The sequence below is a fragment of the Calidris pugnax genome, unplaced genomic scaffold, assembly GCF_001431845.1.
Source record: "Calidris pugnax isolate Ruff unplaced genomic scaffold, ASM143184v1 scaffold262, whole genome shotgun sequence".
Classification (NCBI taxonomy): domain Eukaryota; kingdom Metazoa; phylum Chordata; class Aves; order Charadriiformes; family Scolopacidae; genus Calidris; species Calidris pugnax.
Window position 1 is genome coordinate 1550178 of NW_015091043.1, and position 26277 is coordinate 1576454.

The window sequence follows — 26277 nt, forward strand, 5'->3', positions numbered from 1 at the left end:
CCAGCAGCAGCCAGGCAGGCTGGGACAGAAACATGCAGCATCCACCTCCTACCAGGTATTCTGTTCAGCTGTGAAGACACAAAATCCTTCTCTGACCCTAACACGGACAGAGACTTGAAAAGCAATAAAAATGCTTTTAAAATACACTAGTTCTCCATTTGAAACACAGGAGGAAGAGGAGCACAAAGAAGTTTCTCCAAAGCAGATTTCGGATTTAGCTCATTTCACATCACTACCCGTTAGTGGACCTATTCCTTTGTAACTTCACGGGGTCCAGGGATCTCTGAACTCCTGCACTTCTCAGCGCACGCTGCTAAGAGATGCAATCCCGTGAGTCAAAGGATCTTCAGCAAACACCAACAAGAAAGCAAAATAAACATTAGATCTCCAACTTCCTGACATCTCTCTTAATCGATTACGATGCTCTCTTCAGTAAAATCTATGTCTTAAAAGTTTTAAGTTGTAACAGACACTTGGGTCTCTATGAAGTCAAAGGGGCTTTGAAAATGCTTTTCTGCGATGAAATATTGACTGTTATTAACATTTTCTTTTCTGCTTGTAATATTTACTTCATTAGAAAACATAAGTACTTGGTGTTCAGTTCATAGGGCTGAAGAAATCATAGGTATTTATAAAGATTAAGTCTGAAACTCTGATTCATGAAAGCAAGATTAGTGTGTTAGTAATTTTAAGTGTATTATTAATTTTATTGCCATTTTTGGCTTAAAATGTTAGGTTTTCTGATAAGAACACTGAACCTGAAGTTTCCTGTTGTATTATTCCAACGGAACCACTTTATGACCTCCTCCTACTTTGTATTAATTAGGCACAGTAAAAATCAAACCACAGTGCAGCGACCACCTACGTGGAGTCAATAAAGATCATATTTGGCTCTATATTTTCTTCTACAAATAGTAGCATAACACAGAAAGGTCATGTCTCAAAGTATAACAACATGATGAGTGTCTTTAATACAACATTTCGGGGAAAATACCCTCGATGACTCAGAAGAGAGACAGGAGAAAAAGCCGGGATTCAATGAGGAAAGAAGAAAGAGGTTCAGTCAGTTCAGCTGCCAGAGTTTTACTGTCGTCTACTCACCTCAATCACCTCAGGCTGGGACATCATGGAGGACGGCACCAAATCAGTGGGGATATCCATGGTAGCTCAAAGTGTCCCCACTGTCCTTGCACCGTTCCTTGGCACTGGCAAACCCTTGGTGGGAACACAGAAGCACCTCCTCAGACCCTAGTCATGCTGGCATTTGATCCTAGGAAAAAAAAATAAAAAAGGTTGAGAATTATGACATTATGACATCTTTATCCTTGATTTCTATTAACCATACTTATTTTTGTGCTAGATAGGCACAGATTCGCTGTAGGTGAATATACTGAATTGCCATGTAAAGGTTGATCAGATGATCCAACAGAATGAACCCATTTCTATAACTACCGTGTTTATCAAGGTTAGATTAGCATCCACATACACTTCTGTTATTTTGTGCAAAGAAAACCAAACAAAAGGGGAGAAAACTGTCAACGACCAAGAAACTAAGCCCATAAAATCAGGGCTTTTAAATATTCCAGCTGAAGACTGCTGCAGGTTTTTTCCCCAATCAGGCCAGACATATACAACACAAGCCACAAATCAGCCACCACAGAAAGGATATTGGGAAGACACCTATTGCTCTCTGTATCTACCACTTCCTATTCTGTAAGTCACGGCAGAAAACCACTTGCGCTCAGTGTATTCAGCGGCCAACAAATACACCAAAAATGACCCGAAACCTAACTAGTTTTTCAAAGGCAACGCTTAACTTACCAAGCCAAGAAAGAACAGATAAGTGCTGTAGGAAAGTTGCACTCCACATGCTTTTCTGAGTCAGTTATGTCCTTTTTTTTTTTTAAAAAAAATTATATTAATTTAAACTCAGCTTTTGCACGCCACTGTGGAAATTATTCCTCCTTAAAAAGCATCATCTTGAAATGCCTGCTTCACATTTCAACACATCCCCACATGCCTTACGTCACATGTAGCTGTCTCATCTTCCAAACTCTTGGATCACTTTTTCCATCTTTATATGGCTTTCCAGTGACCCCTATTCTTTCCTACTCATTTCTTGCTAGTAACCTTTCATTCTTTCCACTCCTTGCTCCAAATTTCTACTACTACACTCACGGAGAGGACAGAAAATAAAGATTTAGCATTCCACCAAGAAAACCTTCACTGAAGTCAAGGAACTGAGATACATATCCTTCAGGTTTTCTGTTTTATTTTCAAAAACAGAGGTTTGCCTGTTTTCTGAAATTCACTATTTTTTCCACTCTGCATGACAGATGAAGGAAACAGACAGCATCAACTTGAAACTACTGTTTTTCTGACTTTGGGAAGCTTTTCTATTTGACAGAGAGTGATTTTCATTAGAAGTCCATCAACAACCTCAAGATCCTCAACCAGCACATTTCATCACTGTCTCGTGAGCTGTCTCAAATGTAACTTAAATAAGATTTTGTAAGACCTTTGCTTCTGTGCTTCTCAAAACACACATAAGAGCAGCATTGTCACTGCACCTAGTTTACAGCAGCTCATTATTGGGTTCTTTTAAAATTTATTCTCTTCTCTTAATCCTGAAATGCTGCCATGGATAATGAAAAGAAAAAATTACAGATTAAGCAGAATTTAGGGAAGGCTGTGTAGACCAAAACCAGAGGTATGCTTAGAATCTTGTTCGCCACATATAAAAAGTGGAGAAAAATAATCATTTTTACTAGGGACTGCCACAGACCAAAAAGAAAAACTAAGGAAAAGTAATAATCTTTATTCTGTTCAGCCTTTAGCTAGCTCTGTGTACTCCAAATAGAACACAAATGTCAGAAAAGGCTTAACCCTGTAAAGTCCAAGTAGTACTTTAATGCAGATAAGAGGAAAAATATGCCTGTAGTCTTTTTTCACCATCTCTCCAAGAAACAGAAGAGACAGCTTTAGTAAAAGATTCCTAAGCCTATGACCATTTCACATTTCCCCTTCTGCACTTAGCTGCCGTTTCATTGCTCGTATCACTCACTGATCTCTCAATTTGGCTAGGTAAAAGAAGGCTCTTCTGCATACACCTTGCTTCTCAACCTTGGTTAAGACTTTCTGCCAAGGGGTTAGGCTTCTAAAAGCATTCTGTCTGAAAATAGGTTGGTCTGCACTAAAGGACTCTCCCCCAGCTCCTGGCCCACCTCATCACAGAATCGCCTAGGTTGGAAGGGACCTCTAAGATCATCTAGTCCAACCATAAAAGAAAAACAAAACAAAACAAAAACCAAACACACGCACCCCCAAAAAAAACAACAAAAAAGAACCAAAAAACAAACACCAAACAAAACACACACCCCAACACTAAACCATATTCCCGAGCACCGTGTCAATTTGTCTTTTTAATATCTCCAGGGAAAAATCTTCTTCAGCAATAATAAAGCTCCGAGGGAGCTGTGCTTCCACAACAGAGCAAAAACAGGCTGACTCCATTCAAGCAAACAAAGGTGGCTCCTAACTTAATACCCGTGTGAGTTCAGGGTACAGCCCTCTGTTTTTCAAGAACTACAAATAAAGGGAACAGGATCCTCAAATGAACTTTGCTAAAAGGCATTATGACAGAAAACGTAATCTCCTATTAAAAAGAAGGTCTGAAACACGACAGCATAGGAGTGGCTTCTCACTAATGAGATTTTGATGGCTTGCTGCATTACAAAGTGTTGAGAAAAATCCTCAAGTTTGGAAGCAGATTCACACTTATTTTTCCCAAACACTGGAACTGCAGGTCTTGGAGGCAAATACTACTCTAGGTACTCTTCTCTTGATAGATTCTGCTGTCTTTACTGAGTTTATCCAGAAAACTGCAAACTGGGGAAACGCGTTGGATCTTTATCTAAAATTTGTAAAATGAAGATTATAGAATTTTTTATCCTCTCATCTCCAAGAAACAATGTTTCATGCTAAAATACAACACTTAAAATGTCATTTATGGTAACACATTGAGGTTTTGGCTGAGAAAAAAATAATCCTCTGACACCCGGCAGAGCAGTGCATATCTCACATGTGGAGCAGGAACGCATCCTCACCAAACAAAACATACTGCTGTCTGACATGCTATGAGTAAGCATCATGATTTCTGGATCAGCTGAGACCACAGAAAAGAGGAACCGTGCAGTTTTGTCATTACTTGGAGTAGTTAGGAGAAATGCAATCATGTATCACACAAACATAGAGTCATAGAGTTGTCCAGGCCGGAAGGGACCTCCAAAGGTCATCTAGTCTGACCTCCCCACAGTCAGCAGGGACACCCCCAACTAGACCAGGCTGCCCAGGGCCTCGTCGAGCCTCACCTTGAATATCTCCAGGGAAGGGGCCTCAACCACCTCCCTGGACAACCTGTTCCAGTGCTCCACCACCCTCACAGTGAAGAACCCCCTCCTAATCTCCAATCTAAATCTGTTCCCCTCCAGCTTAAAGCCATTGCCCCTCGTCCTGTCACTCCAGGCCTTTGTAAACAGGCTCTCCCCAGCCTTCCTGTAGGCCCCCTTCAGGTACTGGAAGGCTGCTATTAGGTCTCCCCGGAGCCTCCTCTTCTCCAGGCTGAACAACCCCAGCTCCCTCAGCCTGTCCTCGCAGCAGAGGTGCTCCAACCCCCTGATCACCCTTGTGGCCCTCCTCTGGACCCTCTCCATCAGGTCCATGTCCTTCTTATATTGAGGGCTCCAGACCTGCACACAATACTCCAGGTGAGGTCTCACCAGAGCAGAGTAAAGTGGCAGAATCACCTCTCTGGACCTGCTGGCAACGCATCTTTTGATGCAGCCCAGGATTCTATTGGCCTTCTGGGCTGCAGCTGCACACTGCCTGCTCATGTCCAGCTTCTCGTCCACCAGCACCCCCAAGTCCCTTTCCTCAGGGATGCTTTCTAATACCTCACTCCCTAGCCTGTACTGATGGCAAGGACTGTTCCGGCCCAGGTGCAGAACCTTGCACTTGTTCTTGTTGAACCTCATGAGGTTCACCTGGGCCCACCTCTCCAGCCTGTCCAGGTCCTTCTGGATGACATCCCATCCCTCTGGTGTATCGACAACACCACACAGCTTGGTGTCATCCGCAAACTTGCTGATGGTGCCTTTAATCCCCCTGTCTATATCATTGATAAAAATGTTAAACAGTGTTGGCCCCAGCACGGACCCTTGAGGAACACCACTTGTGACTGCTCTTTATCTGGACTTTGAGCCATTGAGTACCACCCTCTGGATGCGACCATCTAGCCAGTTCCTTATCCACTGAAGATTCCACCCATCTTGAAGGAACTGCTTCCGGAATGTCCGTCATCATGGCAAAAATTACTACCCTTATTCCTCCTCAGTTTTTTGCATAGTACACCATGATCTGCAATTTAGGAGTGATACAGCAATACCAACAACTCCTGCATCACTGCATACCTCGTCTGGGGCCACAAATATGCAGCATCTCTGCTAGAGCCAGGTGCTCTGATTGCAAGGCAAATTGGATTTTCAACATCAGTGGCTGTCTCCTGCATCAGACAGGTGATGTCTGGCATGGTTGCCATCTTTCAGCTTTATTTTCCTGCACCCCTATGACAGCATCTTTTGGTACCACAGCTTAACTTCACAGACTTCAAGTTTCTGGATTATTCTGAAGATGCCGATTTGCTGTCGCCCTGAAACTCTTAAGTGTGACTTAGCTAAAGAAAGCTACCCTCCCTGCACACCTCTAGTGAACAAAAGCCTGCGTTAGGGTTTCTCAGAGGACAATTTCAAGTCCTAATTGATCCCAGATGAATAGGACCCGTAAACCCGTCAAGGAAAATAAAACATTCAAACAACATGTAAAAAGTCAAGAAAGTAAGAGAAGGATCTCACATAAGGGCCCCACTTCCAGATGTCACTTCAGAGACATTCCAGATTTCATTTGGCATCTGAAGTCTTGCCATCCAAAAGTAATCATTTGGCATCACTGGCCTCCGGCATCCTCCTTCACTAAACGACCTCTGCTTGTAAGCCTTAGTTTGCTCAACACACAGATAAAAGCATGACCCCACCACAGCAGCCTCACAAGGCAGAAAGGCAAATGAACACCATCCAGGTAAGAGCAACAGCAATGACTTGACCTGCCTACCGCTTCATTTTACCTCTTGTTACAGTGATGGTAACAGCATGAATTTTTAGTTGCCTACAGTGGACTCATGGAGGTGTTTTTCTGCTCTCCAGTAAACCACTTGGTTAATAAAAGAACAACTACAGATACACTTTCTAGCACATAAGAAAATAAACATGAAAGGCAGAAAAATCGGTTTCAATTTCATGCTGCTAAGAAGAGAGAAGGGGCCTTCCTGTTACTCCTTGCTTTACTACAGTGACTGATAGGAATTACTGCAAAAATCTGGATTTTCTTTCACAAGTTACAGAGCACTTGATCTTCCTAACAGAAAGATGTTACCTCTGTTGGGTCCTTAAATTATTTTAGGTAAAGCCTTCACCGCTTCTGATGTTGTTACTTTGAACAGCAGATGTACAGATTCACTTACATAAATGCAATTCACTAGCTTAAAACTGTTCTGGAAAAGTTATTTAATAACAACTCTTCAAACACTGGAACTTCTCTTGACATATGCTTAAAAGCAATTAATAACAAAAAAAAAATCCTAAAAAAAATCCCCAGGATGTGTCAATAGGATTTCGAGGTGAGCAGAGATACCTGCAACCGTGAAATAGTCTCAGTGGACTGGCAAAAGGGAAAACACACCACAGAAAAGCAGATAAGAAGTTCTTGGTCTCTGTGAAATTGCGAGGCAATCCAAACTCTGATGTCAGTACTGACTTCTCTGAAACAGTTTCAGCAAGCCTCTGAATAAACACACTGCTCCATTTTTTTTTATTTTTTATTTTTTTTTTTTGCATTCATTGGTTCACTACTGCTTAAAATTAAGGGAAAAGGCAGATGCCAGTTTCCTGTCCTGTCACCTCAGGACTGTCTTTCCTCTTTCCTTACGTGGCACGTCTGGAGTGGTGTTTCAGCAAACGTCTTGTTTTCTATCAGGGACCAGACTGCTGAATCTTGAAGTGAGTTTGGTACATGGTGTACTATGACAAATAAATATGCGGAATGAGCTGCAAAAGGCATGTGAAACTTTACTGGATGACCTGCCAAAGGATAAAGACAAGCTGAGATAATTTAAGTGGTTATGATCTCCACAATGCATATTTCCACCCAATTTTGCCCACTCGCTCTGTTACAGGGTGTGTTCTGCCTGCGAATGAAGATAACCTCCTGTGCCCTGCATTAACTTCAGCAATCAAAAGAGCTGCTTAAAGTTAATAGCTGTGATTCAGTATTGGGCAAAAGAAACAGAAAAGAAATAAAAGAAGAGATTTCCAGACAGATGGTGTGGCCCATTGATGCACTCTTGCCTTGAAGTCCTTCTGAACAACAGCAACAAGTCTTTTTCCACTTAACGAGACTCTTTCCCTCCGTCTCCCTATCAAATTTCTGATGTCTGAGAAAAGAGACCTCCCCTTCTTTTGCCTCAGCAGATGCATGAATACAGTTTGGAAGCTAGCACAAAATTAACTGTCCCTGTCAAACTTTGTTGACAGTGTGTGTATTTGAACACACCCACTTTACTGTACAGATTCGGCAGGTTGGTTGGTATCAGCCTGGCTCTTTCACCTGAGACCCCTCTCCAGAAAGCAGGATAAAGGCTGTCGTTGCATTCACCAATTATTCCTATAGCAGTAAGTATCAGAATAGATCTAGCATCTGGTACTGATTAAACAGATTTAATAGCAGTGAATCTGGAATTACACTGCTGGAGTTGGGAATTATTTTGTCAATAATAGCGTGGAAGACAGTTATCTATTTCTAATGTGAAAGGGACTGATGTGAGCCCTGACTGGCTTTTACCACTGTTCATACACAGCCTTACAGAAAGAAGTGGATGCAACCATTCAGTGTGCCCTCAGAACAACTACCAACAAACTGCACAAGTTACACGTTATTACAGCCCACACATCACTACCCTCCATTGCCCCAGTGAAGACCAGTTATACAAGCATGTGTCCTCCCAAAGCCTTCCCGACTGTGGCTTCTAGTCACTGGATAGACAGCTTTAAAGAGCTATGGACCTATAGCATCATGCTCGTTTGGAAGCTCTTCATGAGAATGAATAAATTTGCTGTGAAAACGCACTTGGCAAGGTTCTCCTGAGGGGTTGTGGAAGTCTGGAAGGGGGGTGCCAGAGGAAAGGGACAATGTCACTCCGGTGCCTGTGCTGGCTGCACCATCACTCCCCTGGAAACAGCCTCTGTCTGCAAAGCCAGACATTTCTTGAGTCCAACTTCCCTGTCTAGAAAAATAGATATTACTGGAATTTGCTAACATATGGAAAGGTTCAGACACAACAGGAAATCTCCACCTTGCAAATATTGCAAAAAAAGCCAATCCGACAACCAAATCCAACCCCCCAAAACCAGAGTATAACATACTTGATGGTCACTAGCAAGAGCAAGTATCACAGAAGTTACAACCAGCCCTAAGAAACCGGCCAGTTTTTTCAGTCTGAGAAGAAAGATCAATGACAGACTGAAGATGTGACAAAACCGAGCTCGTTGTTCACTTCTGCAGAAGAAATTGAGTTCCTAACAGGAAATAAGGTGTATTTTCCATGCTTCTGTTACGCTAGCACATCACACAGGAGCAAAAAATCATTTTTCACATAGACCAAGACAGGTAATAACTACACAGAGTAAAAGATGCTTATCCCCAAAACGCTGCACACACGTTTGCCCAAACCGCAACTAGAAAACAATCCATATCCAGAAACATATTTTTCCATCAAATCACAGTCCCTGTGGGGAAATGATCTAGTCATTTCTTCATGGTAATCAATGGTTAATTCATTTTGACATTAAATGTTAGTTCTTTGCAGATATTGTTAAAGAGATCAGACTTTCTCTTTTGCAGGCTGAGTGGGTTAATCCAGTGCCATCAGTTTCTATCCAGATAATTTCTGCTCACAGAACTTCCATTATCGGCGAAGTAATGCACTGTTTGAGCACAAATGTTTCCAGAGAAATTATTTTTTTCCAAAAAGGATAATTTTCCAGCCTGACACAACAGATAAACAACAAAGAAACTGGCTAAACAAAATATCATTAAGACTTAAAAGCAAGGGAAGGAAGAAAGGTCAGAGACATGCAACAAGAATAATGCAGTACTTTAAATGTTTCACTGTCATCAACAAATGGCTTGTTAATAATAAATAAACTGGCAACTACAATGGACAATTGAGCTGGTTGGCCCAAAAACCAGAATCGGGTGGTACTAACCCCTCTCTCCTGCTGTCACTGTTTGGCTATACGGCAGCACGATGAGATTTTGTAATACTCCCTCCAAGCTGGGGGCTGCATCCCAACACGTGGAGTTGCAGGAATGCCAGCAGAGGACATCCCATGTGATGGATGGGCTTACTAACACCTGCAGAAGGGTTGGCAGTGAGGTAGGCTGAGACAGCTCCTGCCTAAGTGCTGAGAGAGAGCAGGAGAACAGCCTCCAGAAAGACTTCTGGACAGCAAATGCCACCCCTACCTGCCACCTGATCTCCAGCACACTGCCTGACCCACCTCAAAACCTCTGGGGAGGGCATGGTAAAAGAACATGAATACCCCAGCAGATAAGATCACAAGAGTGGAGATACCTTCTTCTGGCCATTGAAAACAATCCTCCGTTCACCCCATGCACATCATCTGCTTTCTGGCTCTTCTCAGTTTTGTTTTGTTTTATTTTTTTGCCCTATTGGAACACTTGTGACTTAGCCAAAAAAGCAGAAGGACAAAAAATTTCCCAAGTTCATATCTAACCCAGCCACTCAACATGTCAGTGCAGTTACTGTCCACACTACTCTTGCTCCAACTTCAGAGTGGCAATGTCCTACACATCTGTCCTGGAAGTGATTCAGTGTCACAATGACACACCACAGAGTCAGGGGTTTTATTATTGCGATGGTCCCATATAAGTAATACATCTGCTTCCATGTTTGTGTGATGATGCCTGCTTTGATTGCCCTTTGTCAGCCAAAGCATACATTCCACATAATACCTAACACAACCACCTCTAAGCCACCAACAGCATCAAAAGCAGGACAGCAGCACGTTCAGCTGTGTACCACCTTGCAGATTGCTTTACTGGTAACAGCAACAACTGGCCAGAGGATTTAGCTATTACTTAAGCCAAACAAAAAACAAAACAATAACAAACACCACCTTAGGAAATTTAACCTCAACTTGCCCAACCACCTGAAAAGCATCTTACAAAAAACTACCAGGAATAAGAGCGCTAACTTAAGGAGATCAAATAAAATTGCAGAAGTCCAAAACCTTTTTACTGAAGCAAAAGAAAAGGAAAAAAAAAACAACAACCCCACAACAAAAAAGGAACTCATCTCTCCTACTTTCCCTTCTGCCTTCAGCCAACTCACCCCTATATACCTCAAAGAGTTTTTAAAAAGTGCTCCAGGGAAGTTTGCAGCTTCCTGAAGTTAGAAGAGACTTACAGTTTCCACTGCCCCAGTCTTCAGTTTCAGGAGCACAGTACAGCTGTTAGCCCTCCTTATATAAGGAAAAAAGAAATTTTCAGTGGCAGTCTGAGACTAGAAAGGAAATTATTTCAACACAAATTTAAAGAATTGCTCTCGCATGCAGTAGGACTCTCCTACAACACAATAATCAACAGAGGATCTCAAATCTACATCGTTTGCATTCACAGCACAGCTTGTGCTTCAAAAAAAAATAATAAATGACATCAGTTAAACCTTTTTGAATAGGAGCTCTGTGGCTAATCAGGGAAAGATCATTGTTCTGGCCTCAATAATTAACAATATGAGTACTACAAGACTACTGAGGCTACTGCTAAATCTTCCCATGACATAACACAACCTGCAAGGTGTTCTCCAAAGGTGTGTCAGGCAGAGCGCCCTTACCCAAGCTAAGCAGTTTCATGAACTCTGCAGAGGCAGAGTTGCATGGAACTTCCCTTCTTCCCCACTGCAAGATTAAGCAGAAAGATCTGTCACCTTATTCATTTACCATGCACCGAATTAATTTACAGCAATGAGATAGTACCTCTGTGCAGTGGCACTCCCCCCGAAAAGTCACCTGCTCTCCCATGGGTCAGGAGAGACAGCTTCCCAGACATCTCACCAGGGCAAGGTCAGCGCCCTTGCCCATCCCTCCCAAAAAAGCACAAGACCCATCTAAATACATAAAAGAAAAAAAAAAATAATCTCTGTTCACAGATTTTTCAATGCAAAAAATTCAGTAGATAGTACACTACCCTGAAGCATTTATCCTGCAGGGAAATCTTTTCCATATGCTGCTCTGTTTTGCCTGTCACCATGCCTCGTACCCCTTTTGAGGATGACAAAAACAGGCAGACCGCAGATATGCACTGGGTTTCACCAAAGGGCAGACAGTTCAAGCGTCTGTAATTAACCTATGCATGTCTGCCTTTCTCCTTTGCCTGCTCTGACGTCTATCCCCAGAAGGGGCCTTCAGATGTTTTACTGTGGCCACCGTGAAGGCTCTTCAGTGAGTAGATTATTCCTAAAATAACAAGCTGTTGGTTCTTTCTGGAATTGTTTTGTCTTGGGGTTGTGTTTTTTGTTGTTTTGGTTTTCAGGTGTAGGGTGGTTGGTTTTTTTTGTTGGTTGGTTGTTGGTTTTCTTGTTTTGTTTATTCTGGCAAACCAAGGGTCTGATCCTGTGCCCATGAAGTTCAAATGCATTTTGTTGATGACCTCCATGGTCGGGGAGGCAGGCAGGAGGACTCCCACTTGCCCAGGCATTTGCTCCGGGTCCAGCCCTGCTGAAGTCAGAGAGCCCCGACACAATTCCTTCTGCAGCACGTATCCACGAGATTTCCTGTTGCTGGTTACTCATGGCAGAAGGTATTTGAGGAGACGACGTTACAGCGTTGATGGAAGCAGAATGGATTCTCACTTGGCTCATCGTGACACTTCTTTTCAGATTAATGGGAAATTACCAACATCTTGAAGGGAAAATAACAAACATCTATCCTCCTCTGTGTCAGTGGTAGCAAGATGCTCACTTAAAAGGTCTTTTATAAGGCACGTAAACATCCCATTAGGAAAGCAGGAAACTAAACATTGCTGTATCTGATTAAAAATAAAAAAGATTTTTCTTGGCCTTCCTAGTCTTCTGTGTCCAAAACAATTAACTCCTTTGCCTCAGCATATTCTAGGGAAATCGTACCTTTACTATTCTGAATTCTGCTGCATTTCTAAAGAAAATGCTGCATTTTACTAGTAAACAGAAATCACATTTTGAAAGGACAAACCCATAGTATTTGGCATTGTAACGTGAAAACATGAACACGCTCCCCCTAAGTCATGTCAATTATGGTACGAACTGGACTCACACCATCCACAGATGAATACAGAAGGCATGGAGCAGCACACAGCACACCACATTTCTCTGCCTGCCCCTTAAGCAAGATTTAAAAAAAAGGCATTTATTTTCTGTTCAAATCTCAACATTTTTGCTAGAAGTGCCAACACCGTGCTGTCCACAACTGAGTCATGCTCCTTTTCCTTGTTAAACACAGGATACTTTTTCTCTCTCTGCTCCACATTGAGGGTCTTGAAATCTTATTTATCATTGGATAAAACTTGCATTTAGTTTGTGTAGTTGTCCATTTTAAGAATCCTTTCTGTACTTCCCTGACCTATGTCAGTTTGAACTATCCGGTGCAATTCTCTCATTTGCTCAACATCCTTTCCTGATTATTTCCATATTGTGTCTATTCCACACCCATCTCTTGGGCAGCATTTTCTTGCTGTTTTTTAAATCCAAAATGATACTTCATCTTCTGTTGAAGCCTTCTGCTTCTCTGAAAAGCTTCTTCTGAGCTCTGTCTGAAAAGTCCAAAAAATACTGCGTGGCTTCCTCAGTTTTCTCATTTTCCTGCAGTTCCCCCTTTAAAGCCAACACATCAGGTTGCCTTCCCATTGCCATCCAGAACCTCTAGACTTATTTCAGTCATTGCCTGCCAGGAATGTAACTTCTCCTAACCACGTCCATTAATGCTTACTCATTAAGGACTGCTTAGAGATGGTAATTTCTTTGCCTCCCAGCAGGGCTGGAGAACCTCTTCCCACTCTCACCTGGGGGAATGAGCAAGCACCTGCCTTAATGCAAGGCGTGTTGGCTGGTACATGCATGCTTCTTCAGATGTACAAGAAGCTTCTTCAACAGAATGGTAAAGTTGGCATAAGATAAAATAACCGAAACACCCCCCCAACAAAAATTGCTTTAAAGCATCTGTACCAACCACAGCACCAGCTTCAAGAAACAACTGCAGAACCAGCTCCAGAGTTTTCTTGAATTAGTGAGTGCTAGAACAGCAAGATACCCCTTAAAGTGAGTTTTTAATTTCTCTGTTTCAAGTAAAAGGAACGTGAACTAGGAAGACTCCAGAGTAATAATTCGTGTCATCATAAAATTTCTACATTCTTTCACTACTCTAAACTGCAAGAAAGCATCACCAGAAAATAAAGAGGAAAAATACAGTTAGAGACCGACTGCTGGAAAGTAACACCAATCTGCTCAGACTCATGTAAACAAGTAACTACAATGTGTATGGTCTCTCATAGCACAACCACAAGAAAGCTGCTGTCATATGACCATGTTTTCATAATCTGCACTTTCATCGTAATGACTTCTAAAGTACCAAATAGTTCTAAAATAAGTAATTTCAAAACAGTTTCTGAAATGCTTTTAAAATTATTTATTTCTACTCAAAGATATTCCATTTGAAGAAGTTAGCTAACAGGAAGAAAAGTTCAAAGTCACCACGGATAGCTCATCATTTAAGATGCATCATTAACTGTTGCCAGCATCATGCATGCATGCGTGTGTTTGAAAGAATAAAGTATGGTTCATGCTTTTTTCCTCCTCCATTATGAAAAAAAAAAAAAACCCACACATAAAACCCACAAAAAACCAAGCAAGGAGCTGCTCATTAAAATTATTCTGAACACTGAGATTGCAGGAGGCAGTTTTCACAACACAGAGACAAGATGGAGGCATTGCCTCGCACTGGTAGTTGACAGAATTTAACTCCTAGTGCATTCTCATCACTAATTTTGCTTACTAATCAGGATCATTAGAGAAGACAATAACAGGCAAAGTCACCTGTATCAAGGTGTAAATCACCATCTAAGATAACAGGATGCTTTTCTCCAGCTACAGCTCTTCTGCAGGAAAATCAGCAAGAACTTATCAACGACTTACAAACAGACATTTAATATTTATTTCCAAGAAGAAAAGACAAAGTGACACAAATCAATGCTTTTAGGGATCAGCAACAGAGACTCCATTTGCTAACCCTACCTGACATGATTCACCTTTTGTTTAAAACTTAGCTGGCATTCTTCTGAAACAAGTTTGTATTTAAACATTCAGGCAATATCCTTTTCACTGGATAAAAAACATCTGGTTGATAACAGAATGTCACAATTCTCTAAACAGTTTTGAGGGGGGCCAGTGTTAAAGCAAATACTTCTTTTCGCCCCCCTCACATCCACAAAACAGATGTTCAATCTTCAGGCAGAATGAACCACCACAAAATACAATAATCTGGAAATGCTGAAGCCAAGGAAGTCCACAATTAAGCATGCCAAACCCCAAACCACAAATGTACCATCCTAATATAGATCTACATGGGCTCTGACCAACGGCGCACAAACAGGAGTTTAATGAAGTTTATCTGAAACAGAAATTTGCCAACCACCCTCCACAAAAAAGTACATTAAAGACTGAAAAACATCAGTTTAACAAGGTTCAGGCTAGCACCAATGCAGACACAGTAACTGTTTATCAACCCCTCAAACTAGAAATAACAGTCATGCTGCTTCAGAAATATTTTTGTAACATCTGCATCAGTTCAACTGACTGTTTCCCAGGCAATTTCTGTAGTGCTGTGTTTTGCATAGTTAAGCTGAATGAAGTTTGAAAGAATTTAGAATTGACAATAAGAAAGAATTATCTTAATGACAGGGTTTAAATTCCCTATTCTCACGTCACTGCTTTTTCCCAAGGCCACAAACAAACTTATCTGATGGACAGCAGTGACCCAGAAATAAGATCTTACCTTTGATCTTGCCACGATGGAGGGGGAGCAAACCCAGTAGCTCAAGACAACAAAAATCCTAATGTTGACAAATGAAAGGTAATTACTTCTTGCCCACCATGCTCGTCTCAATACACCCAGAATTTGTGAGTCCATGCCGTAAAATCTGGGATGGTTACTAGTTTCTTGGCAGAGATCGAAAAGGCTTCCTTATCCCCTTGGCCTGCACCATATTGCCCACCGTCTACAGCATCCCAACTCAACCACTTGGGGTTTTGGAGAACAACTTGGAGGGATGATCAGGAAGTAACACACTCCCCAAAATATCCTGGGCGCAGCAGGAGCTGTCAGGGATGCTTAATAGGGAGCTGCAGCAGAGCACTGGGTTTTGGCCTCAGGTAGCTCATGCTGATCATTCCATGAATTCAAGATTTATAAACACAAAGCAGTTCTGAAATATGCCCCGAAAGGAGACAGATGAAGAAAACACCAAGATTTCATCACCTTTCCCTCTGACCCTTCCCCTCTCAATTATCAAGTGAAGTTTAATGCAACTTAGGCTGCTGCCTATCTGAGTAAGCAGGTAAACACAGAGGATTAGCACGCAGCTTGACTAATTCACTTTAAGAATTGACTGGGATTAACTCTGAGTTGGGTTTAGCAGACAAGCTTTTAGTGCATACAAGAGGTCACATGAATTAAGTGGGTTGTTGTAAATTCACACCATACTTCAGTGATTACTCAGCTTCTCCAACTAGGTCCTCAGTATACACGGTGCCCAACAGAAAGAAGAAATATGTCAATCAGAATATTTAGGAGATACCAAGAATTCAAGAGGGAAATGAAAAGCCAGGAGGCAGAGTGCAGCCAATGTAAAAACAGAAGAAGAAGAAAAAAAAAATCTTCTGACACATACAATGACAAAAAAAGTTAGTGCCCAAGCACTACCTACTCTGTCTTACTACTTTTCACATGCAATCCTTTTGCACATCTTTTAAAGAGCAAGAAAGGAGAAAAAGCAATCCTATCAGAGAAAAGTGCAACTGAATAGCAATGGAATATTCTTAAGGGAAAAAGAAAAACAAAACTAAATTGTAGTTTGCCTCAAACTCTCCTCTTGGAACTCAGTGCATATTAGCGTGGGTATAAACATTAAACGCACACACACTTCAAAGCCTCCTTAAGACAGTTTGTAACAAAAGCATAAGCCATAAAGCATTTCTCGGGAACCACTAAGGACTCTATTTCTGCAACTACACAAATAAACTAAGAAGTCCAAGGGATCCAGGCCACAAAAGGAGAACGTACTGAAATCCACCCACAAACTAGATTTTTTAGGCATCCCACAATCGCAACCCACCAGCTGTGTCCATGACACCAAAGCTAAAGACCCACGCAGAGCTCCTCTGACCCCTGACAAAGCCCACTTAGGCCTGCTGGGTCTGATTTTTGGTCTCTCCGGCTGCTGAGCAGCCTTTCCTAGGTTGACCAACCTTATACAAACATGCGTCACGGCACGCTGGCAGAATTGACACTGTTTTGGAGAAACCCAACTTGGTCAGCCACCGCGTAAGGCCACTGCTGGGTCCCATCTGCCTTTGGTTCTGCTGCCTCCTTCCAAGGATGCTCCACTTAACCCAACAGGCAACACTGCCAGCGGGAAGAGTAAAGCAATATCACTAACCAAATCCTTAAAAGTTTCCCAGTATAGCTATACTGGCACCCCCCTCTAGTGGAGATGCAGCTCATACCACCAAGAGTCTCCACTGCAGGGTCTCAGGTTGGGGGGAGTTAATCAAACCACAAGCAGAACCCTCAGGGGAGATATGGGGCACAGGATGAACTTCTGGCAGAATTACAGCAGGAAGATGCACAGCAGCTTCGCCTTCGATTTTGCCACCAAGCAAGAAGCATCACCTCATCTTGGTAGCTCCAAGGAAAGTCAGTATTTTCTCTCTCTCCTTTTCTACATGCCTGCCAATGCTGAACCGTGAAGGAGCAGCATGTGGCCTCAGCGCCAAACAAAGCCTTCCCTGCAGTTTTGTGCCACTCTCCTGAAAGAAAAAACAACTGCTTTGCCACAATAATCATGGCAAGAGTCCCTTCACAGAGTCTTCACGGCATATTAAGAAATATTTAGAGAGTAGAACTGAAAAAGCTGTAAACAAGTCTCTCAACCAGGACTTTGCCGTTAAAATCTGGGCAACTGGCTTCTGCTCATAAGAAACTTTGTGGTGGAGATGTTGAGGACAGAAGTATGCAGGACCACGGCAGAAGTGCTTGTTCAGGCGTATTAGTTTTAAGGCATTTATGTGTTCTACAATTATGTAATTCCCTCCTGTCATCGGGTTGTCATCAGCTTGCACATCTCTTCCCGCATATTTTTTTTTTTTCCTCTCTAGGCTGAATCTCTCAGGATGCTTTTGCGTGTGAAACTTCAGCAACACCAGACAGGGAACAGAAAAATACCATACTTCTTGGAGAACCAGGCACTAAGCTATGCTATTCCTATCAAGTGTTTGCAAAACTGCAATAATTCTAGAGACCTGGTTTGAGTCTATTCACTAATTGCAGAATTGCTTTGATCACAGTAATACCCTGACATCTCAGCTTCCAGTCCCACTTGCATGGGGCATTTGAAATAGGACACTGCAACTGCTGTAAACAAGAAGCTGAAAGACTAGGGAAGCAAACAGATGAATGAATGAATGAATTCATAAAAGTCTTCTCTAGTTTGCAAGGATTTTGTTTGGGGAAATGCACTGCTCTGAGATGAAGTTTTCATCAGTTCCATCCAGAGCTTTATGAGAAGCAAGATGACCCGATGTGTGTGATGCCAGCCACGTGAGGACAGCTCCCAAAGCCCTGCACAGAAACCATGCACAGGGCAGGTCAAAGGCACCCTGGTTCATCTCCACAGCATTGCTCTCCTTGTCTGCAGCATTTTAGGGGGCACAGCAAGCAAAAGGGAAGACCACTAGACTTGACAGGCATTTATAACGGTATCTTTGAAGTACAACGCGTCATGTTCAAGATGGTATTCCTTGAACATTGGGTACCTATCCAGCCATCAGTTTGCTTAAGTTGGTTATCCTGCTGCACCATCTCAGGAAAACAATCAGTGAATCCTATTGCCTTGACAAGAGGAATGAGGGAGCAGTGACCCTGTTGGAGCACTGGCCTTGTGTCTGCACGAGCGTAGCAGCAGGCAGGGGACATGGGGATAGAAACAGCTGAATGCTCCAAAGAATCCTTCACCAAAAGCCAAGGCTTTGCTCCCCAACCAAATCTAACGATTATGCGGATGGTAATCACATGCTCAAATGTGACTCCCAGTAGGTCCTTGGTGTTACTGTGTCATAAAGGACAACATGCTCTAGTACCTTGGCTGGTTCCTCCTGACAAGATAGGAGTGCCCAGGGATGTTCTTGGCATGGACATAGGGAACATTCAAGTTATTCTTCTGTACCAATAATTTGCCAATAGGACAGCTCAGCAGAGCCATGTACACATTTGCAAAGACATCTTCCAAGTGCAATAGTCAATGACATGCAACGCAGTATTGATACAGAATTTACTATGCAGCACTCTCCTTTGGGACTTACAGACTTACAGGCATCAGTCTGAATCTATTCTGGTCCACTGCACGTTCTCCTACCAATTTCCCAAATGCTTTTGTACTTTAATAATTAGTTTTATATGTTCAAAACTAGCAGGTAACTACAGAAATGTACTACAAAGTTTAATCCTGTAAGCATAATTTGAGTCAAAGTAGCCAAATTGCCCCTTTACATCCCACATTACTGCTTTGTTACCACATCAAAACAACACTTTTCCCTGGTAGCTCATCCCAGGACTGAACATACCTTGTAAAACTACTCTACAGGGAGTCACTGAACACATACCTGTCACAATAGGCATAGAAACAGCCAACTACACAAAAAGTACATAATTTACTTCTACGAGCTGGACTGCCAACAAAAGCACTCAGAAATGTCTGGGTAGAAAAGCAAACACACACAAAACCCCCCAGCCTTTGCTACTACTTCATATTTGGTTACAAGTAACTGTGAAAACAGTTAGTAAAATAACAAAATCCCAAAGGTGGTAGGACTCATGAAGTGACATCACAACTGCACAGTAAGGGATTAGAAAAAACACAGTAACCACAAAAAAATGGATCCCATCAAGAACGTCAGTGAGCACATCATCCAGGCAGGGGAACCAAAGGAATACCCTGTCTTGACCACAAGGGACAGTCACTGTGGCATCAGCAGTGTCCCCATGGCCAGGATCAGCCTTGCTCACCGCCGGCGAAGCTGGTTCAGAAATGAGCATCAAACAAACTTAGACTTTCTTCTGCACCAGCATACCAGTGATTCCTGCAGCCTGGCTGGGGACAGCACGGTGTTCTTCACACGCTGCAGCTACGAAATGCCCCACCAGTTCCCTTGCTCTGTCACCAGCAGCAGATCAAGGCTTTGGGACGCCATCCTGCAGGTCTGACATCCCTGACAGGTGAAAATCAGATTGCACTATCCATGACTAAACATTTAGTGACATTCAGTGCCTACGGAGACTTTACCCATGCCCCATTGCAACACAAAAAGCACCACTTGCCACACTTGTAAGGTATGCAGCTATGTCCTCCTGAGAGGTCAGCAGTCTTTCTCCTTCCCTGCAAACACCAACCTGAAGTATAACCACCTAAAAAAAATAGATGTGACCTGTTCAGCATTTCCCTTGACTTCTCAGATGCCAGTAAGTTTTGCTGGAGTCCGTGTTAAGCTCAGCGCTCTTAAATAATCATCCACCCATCCAAAGAAGATGCAAATTTCTCTATGCAGCAACCATTCAATATTCATCCACTTTTTTTTTGTTTGTTTGTTTGTTTAAATTTAAACGCGGCTGCAGCTAACTTCTGTACAGTAATAAAAGAATACTGCTCTAGTTATACATACGTTTTTCTATCCAGGCTGAAAATTATCATCCCCAAATGGCCAAAGAACTTCTAAGAAAAGTCTCTGCAAACTGCTCCCATAAATAATGCGCTGGCGCTATTTCGTATTTGACATACACGCCCTAAAAAGAGGGGGAGGAGGGAGGGAAAGGAGCTTACAATGAAAAACAGTATGCATTTCCTTTGCCAGATTTTTACCACTCTTAAAATCTCCCGCATTTTGTACAGAAAGATCTTGCCTTTGATGTCAATCCAATGCTTCTTTGCTTGCTCCTGCAAGCACTGCAGTATGCAATACATTTTCTAGCTGGCAAAGAAACAGATACACTGTCTAGAGAGTGCCTGTGAAATTCACCCTACTCAGAAGGTCACCGTGGCACGTAAATTCCTAGAGAAAAGGCTAAATGGCACTTACGCCTCATGCTGGACTATTACAGTGAGTTGAAGTTCATGACATACGACTATCAGACTCATCAGCACTTTTTCCAGCAGTTTCAAAAATCCACTTCAGGAGATGTTTGCCTGTTATTCAGAGTCAGAAGCAGAAAGATAATATTAGGCTTGCATACTTGGCACCTTCGTATTTTTAAATAGAAGGTGGAAGTACCTCCAAATTTTATCTAGAGTATGCCACATGGAAGCCAAAAAAAATAAGCAGTTCCAATGCCTTTCAAGTTAAAGCAATTTAAAATAAAAATAATCCAGTTGGCACAAAACTGTAACACAGTTCTCACCAATACAGACTTGTGCTCCCAAAACATGTTTCCTGCTAGAAGAGATGCAGCCTTCCCACTGTTGTCCCTGGAAGAATTCCTCACGCCACCGATCCACACTGCCCACCACCACCTCAGCTGCAATCCACAGGGGAGAAACAGCAAAACTCAATGCTTACCTCCCTCTTCCCCAGCACCAACGACAGCCAGGTCATCACTCAGCTCCTCTGGCAATGATCTTCGAGGCGCTGGGAAAGCAAAACCCTCTCCACACACCCCAGCCCAGGACCCCGTCCAGGCTACTCATCCCAGGAGTGGCCTGAGGAGAAGGGAGGTGGCTTCCATCCCCCAGCAGCGCCGCTGGCAGGGGCTCCCATGCCTTACCCAGACTCCTCAAACGACAGTAGCCACGTGAGTCTGTGGCTGCTTTTGTCTGCCAGAAGCAGAGGAAGAAGGTTCACGACTCTTTTTAGGAAGAAATGCCTCTTTACCCTGGGGTAGATGCACCATCGCTCACCTGTTTGTGCCCACTAACATTATATCCTACGTTATGTGGGTGAAGATGGAGCCAGATCCAGTAGGAAGGAGACGCAGGGCTGAGAGGAATGTGTTTAACAAACCACTCTGGCCTGTGCCTGTCGGGAAGTGTTGGAGACCTTGCACTGATCTGAGCAAGTCTATTGTTCCTCTGTACAGAAATGCAATGCCTTAACAACCTCAAGAGATCTTTTCAAAAGCTCCTTAGGGAAATGTGGTGATCATGGAGTCACCATGTGGGATAGGGACACCCATACACCACCTAAACTGGGACTAAATAGGCTCTTTTCCTTACCAGTGCTAACTGTTGCACAAAAGGAAACTATGTTTTCAAGAATAAGAGGCACCAGTGACTCAAAAATGGAAATTGATCCTAGAGTCCAATCTTCAGCCAAACAATAACCGATACTTTGCAAGCCAGGCGTGCTCTTCATCAGCTCGGGTGTGGGGGAAGAGTGTCCGTCAGTCAAGAAACTGCAATGGATGAGAGAAGGAGAGATCTGGATACACAAAAAGCAGGCATTTCTCAGAATTCTATTCTAGCTTCTTTAAAAATCAAAACAAGGCACCAGATCTGCTTCAGGTGCTCACTGTCATTTGCTTCGGTGTGGCAATGAAGGTGCAAGAATGCATAGGCAATGAAAAATTGAAAAATAAACGAGGAGAACCAAAAATTCAAGTCTCCTGAAATGCAAGAAGAACAGCAGCTCTTATTCTCTTGATAGACCTTTTCCCTGGGAATAATTTTGCATTTCTGTCAAAGCAGCAAATCCAAAACCATTCGGTGCCAACACGGATTTTACCATTGATATCTATGGGCCATGGATGAAGCCTTAAACTTCTGAGTTAGCTGTGAAGGAATCTCAAGGAAAATAGAAGACGTGTGAGGTTCAGCCACGGTGCTGCACCAGGAGTGTCACATTTCTACAGTATCACCTCACGATGAAATGAAAAGCAAAGTCAAAAACACACATGAGATGCTGCACGATCACTACTGGTTCGAGCCATTGCCACTGCAGGCTCCCCATGATCAAGTCCTTCTGGAGAGCAGTGGGCAGTGTTCTCCCTTCAAACTGTCAGTAAATCCTAAGACTTCAAATGGGGACTGCTCCTGAAGGGAAAGTAACCTTAAAGCAAAGGACAGAGGAAGGGAGGGGGGGAAAGAGCACAAATTGGATCTTTTTCCGCTATTGGCTTTGCCTTTTGATAACTCCTCCAGGGGTTTTTTTGTTTATTCTTTACACTCATACTGTTTACTTTTTAAAAATTTTGTTTCCTTTTCATACTACTAAACAACTAACAAAAGAGAAAGAATATGACCCATTGTGAAGGAAGTAGTAAAATACACTACATATAAAGAACTAATCCACAAACTGAAGATGCTGAAGGGATCAAATACTCCTTTCAGTAAAATACTGGTAGCACTTGCAGTTCAAGTAACCCATTTAGATGGATTTAAACTGAATTTAAGTGTCCCTTAAATTACATGGACTTTTCTTTATGAAAGGGAAGACATCCCATAAATGTACAAAATTCCAATTTTGAGGGCGAAACGATAACCAGAACGACAACAGCCTCACAGTACAACCTGTTCCCACTCTCAGATTCTTCTAGGTGTCCTTGGACCATCACCAAGACCACAAGTAATGGCTGTGAGAGGTAGCCATCCAGCCCTGCCAGTGACAGAGCTGCACTGGGTTTTCTCTTGTGCCCATGCAGTAGAAAAGCCACAGACACAGCAAATGACATGGTAACAGCACTCAGCAAGTGCTGGCAGGTCATCAGCTAGAGGTGCTCAAATCCAGCTCTTCAGGCACCTGGAGGAGGCAGCTTGCCTTTGACAGCTAATGCACAAAACTGCTGGGTACTCCAAGGTAAGATGGTGGTGGTCTCCCAAAAACAAAAGCTACTCAGAACAAATACTTGCCTTCTGGTCTAAGCCTCTGAATATTGGACAAAGCAAGCTCAACATGGAGAGGCTACTGGGAGACAAGGTGTTAAATTCATGAAGGTGTTATTAATGGCTCATCACAGCAATGTAAAAACCAACCCTATGTAAGTCCTACCTAAGTTTCAGCTCCAGAGCAAAATACTTTCTTCAACACCCCCTCCTGGATTCCCCACATGATTTCACTGTGTGAAACATACTATAAGACCAAGTTAAAGACTGATTTTTATTTTCTCCCATCTCTTAGCAGAGAAGAAATTATATTTCAATTACAGTCGTCCAGAGTTACTGATGAAAACCACACAGCTGTTAAGTATCTTTGCACACAGTGATAAGGTTGTCTGTTACTCACACGTTAAGTTTGCATATTAAAGCTCGGTACACAGCATGACTTTACTTTAATTTTGCATTTCCCATGTGTTTTGTCTCAAAAGCTGTTTAACCTTTCCACTCTCAATATTTGTTTAGGAGAGGAAAAGAAAGCAGACACCAGTCAGTATTTTCATTTCTCCAACCAGCAGCATTACTCGTAACTTCTCAGAACAAGGTTTATAGTAGCCAAAGGTTTAATTGGGGCAATCTGTAATAGGGACTGATAAGGACAACACCACCCTGAGCACGAAAGAGTGTTTCCCAGTATTTCTAAGCAACATTTCCTTAGTTATTTGCAGCTGAAAAGTGAGAGAACACAAACAGTTCATGTGCGACCGCACAGGATGAGAGAGTGTCAATCTTTTCTGGAGGAAGACAGCATCTGATTTTGTGTAGTTAATGTTTAATAAAAGCAGCAGTAAAACACAGGCCTATCAAGTTCCTTTGTAAGTCCAAGCACATATCAGTTAAGGAGAAACACATGGCACGCCTACAGCCAGCATTAGTGAGCTGCAGGACGGAGCTTCCCTTACGCCTGTGCACACAGAACACCGCGTCAGCCCGCAGCTGAAATTGCCAGAATACATTATTTTAGTACTGCAGTTATACCCCATCCTCACACAAGAGTAACAGGCTGCATGGCATGCGGTCCTGGCTGCCAAATTGAAACATGACTCTCAGACCTGAGAGTGACTCATTTTAGACCAAATGGTACAGCACACCAAACCGGAGTTAGCATGCAAGGGGCTTTTCTTTGAAAAGATAGAGTTGCAACAGTCTCGAGTAGTAAAAGGCTGAAGCCATCCCAATTCCCCAACACTTAGGGAACACAGATTGCCTACAGAGGCTCCTGTAAGGTATTTTGTCTCTAATCTTCAAAAAAATTGCAGCAAAGGAAAAAAAAAAAAAAAAAAAAATAATGAAGAAAAAGTAAAAATGAAGAAAAAGTAAAAATGAAGAAAAAGTAAAAATGAAGAAAAAGTAAAAATGAAGAAAAAGTAAAAATGAAGAAAAAGTAAAAATGAAGAAAAAGTAAAAATGAAGAAAAAGTAAAAATGAAGAAAGGGAGAGATCTGAGCAGCTTCTAATTTATTCACAGACAACTGAAATCAGAAAGGTGTGAGCTAGCTCCACAGAGAAATCCACGAGAAAAAAAAAAAGTTTAGGCATTCCAACATTTTTCTGCTAAAGGGCTATACAGAAAACTCTTCACGCTTTTCTGTAGGAAGAAGCTTTTTGGAGGGGTTCCCATTGCAGAGCTATTTAAAAAGAACATGCAGAAAGGAGCGAGAGGAAGAAACTTGGTCCCCCTGGTTCCACCTCTCTCTCCTCACTTCAGTTTGCTGGCGGCTTTTGTCCTAAAGCTTCCCTCCTGCTCCCCACCCTCCCGGTCTTTCTCTAGTTCTCTGTACCCTTGTGCTTGTCATTCATCCTCTCCCTGTCCTTTACCTTCACAAAACTCCGTGGACACACGGACACAGCTCCCATCTGCCTTTCGCAGGCTCTTCGTCCCAAGGACTGAGGAAGTCAGGAGAGAGAGGTGGCAACCTTTTTTTTTTTCTTTTTAACTAGGACTTTTTTCCACTGCCTTAATTTGGTATAAATAAATCCAAAGACACTTCACGGAAAAAAAAAGGAGAAAAAAAAAAAAAGAAAAAAAAATCAGGACAGTAAGGGAACAATGGCAGTACTGTTAGTGTCCCTTAATCAAACAAGTGTCCATTCCTTATTCCAAGCCCAGAGATGTTAGCCCAGCACACACAGCAGCCTGACCCCACGCCAACAGCCCGGGAAAGCCCATCCCAAACCAGCCCGTCTCTGCCGGACCCTGTGCGCCTCCTCCGCGCACCGCTTTGCAGAAATACTACAAAAAACACCCAAAAAGCGGAGGGGAAAAGGCGCCAGGGACGCGGAGCCCGCGGGGAAAGGGAACCCGGCACCCTCTCCCTGCCGGGGACGGCGGGACCCCCCGGCTCCGCGCTGCGCTTACCTGCGGGGGCTGCGCGGGGCTGCGCGGCTGGAGGGAGCGCGGCGCCGCCGCCGCCGGCGCCCACGGAGGGAGGGAAGGGAGGGAGGGACCGGGAGGGACGGGGAGGGAGGGAAGACCGGGCTCCCTCCGCCCCCGCTCCGCCCGCCTCCGCCGGGCGAGGGCCCAGGTGAGCCCCGCACCGCCCCGCACCGCCCCGCACCGCCGGACCCCGCTCCTGCCCCGCCGGACCCCGCCAGCATCCCTCCCTCCCCCCGGCGGAACGCCCGCTCCCCGCAGCGGAGCTGGGGCCGGTGGCGAAGGGTACCTAGAAGGAGGGCGAGGGGGTTTTCGGGGAAAAGGCGGTGGATCTTTCCGCAGCAGCCGAATTTCTCCTCCCGCAAACGCCTCCCGACCTCCCGTCTGTGTGCGGGGAGCCCCAGCTTTCGGGAGAGTTACCCTTGTAGGTTCACCAAAAGCCTTACAGTTGGGAAGGGGGCAGGGTTGCACAACGGATACTTCGCCAGACTTTGGAGGAGTTATTTCATTATACAAAAACAGGTTCAAATTACTTCTTCCCCCCCCCCCCC

At 43.3% G+C, this 26277-nt stretch overlaps 1 protein-coding gene across 5 annotated transcripts in view; it reads right to left on the minus strand.

Annotated features, from left to right (window-relative positions):
• The window catches only part of LPAR1 (lysophosphatidic acid receptor 1), an 83649-nt gene extending 57492 nt beyond the window's left edge, over positions 1 to 26157 (minus strand). Inside the window, exons 1-2 of one of the 5 annotated variants that reach the window (XM_014956426.1) lie at positions 25712 to 25772; positions 1102 to 1270 (exon numbers count right to left, since the gene is read on the minus strand). In XM_014956426.1, the coding sequence (XP_014811912.1) occupies positions 1102 to 1161 (60 nt within the window). In that variant the 5' untranslated portion in view covers positions 1162 to 1270; positions 25712 to 25772. Of the gene's footprint in view, positions 1 to 1101; positions 1271 to 10597; positions 10748 to 20566; positions 20588 to 25170; positions 25289 to 25711; positions 25773 to 26015 lie in introns of those variants that run through there. The other 4 variants (XM_014956422.1, XM_014956423.1, XM_014956424.1 and 1 more) reach the window with 4 other exon arrangements.
• Positions 26158 to 26277: the final 120 nt, after the last annotated feature.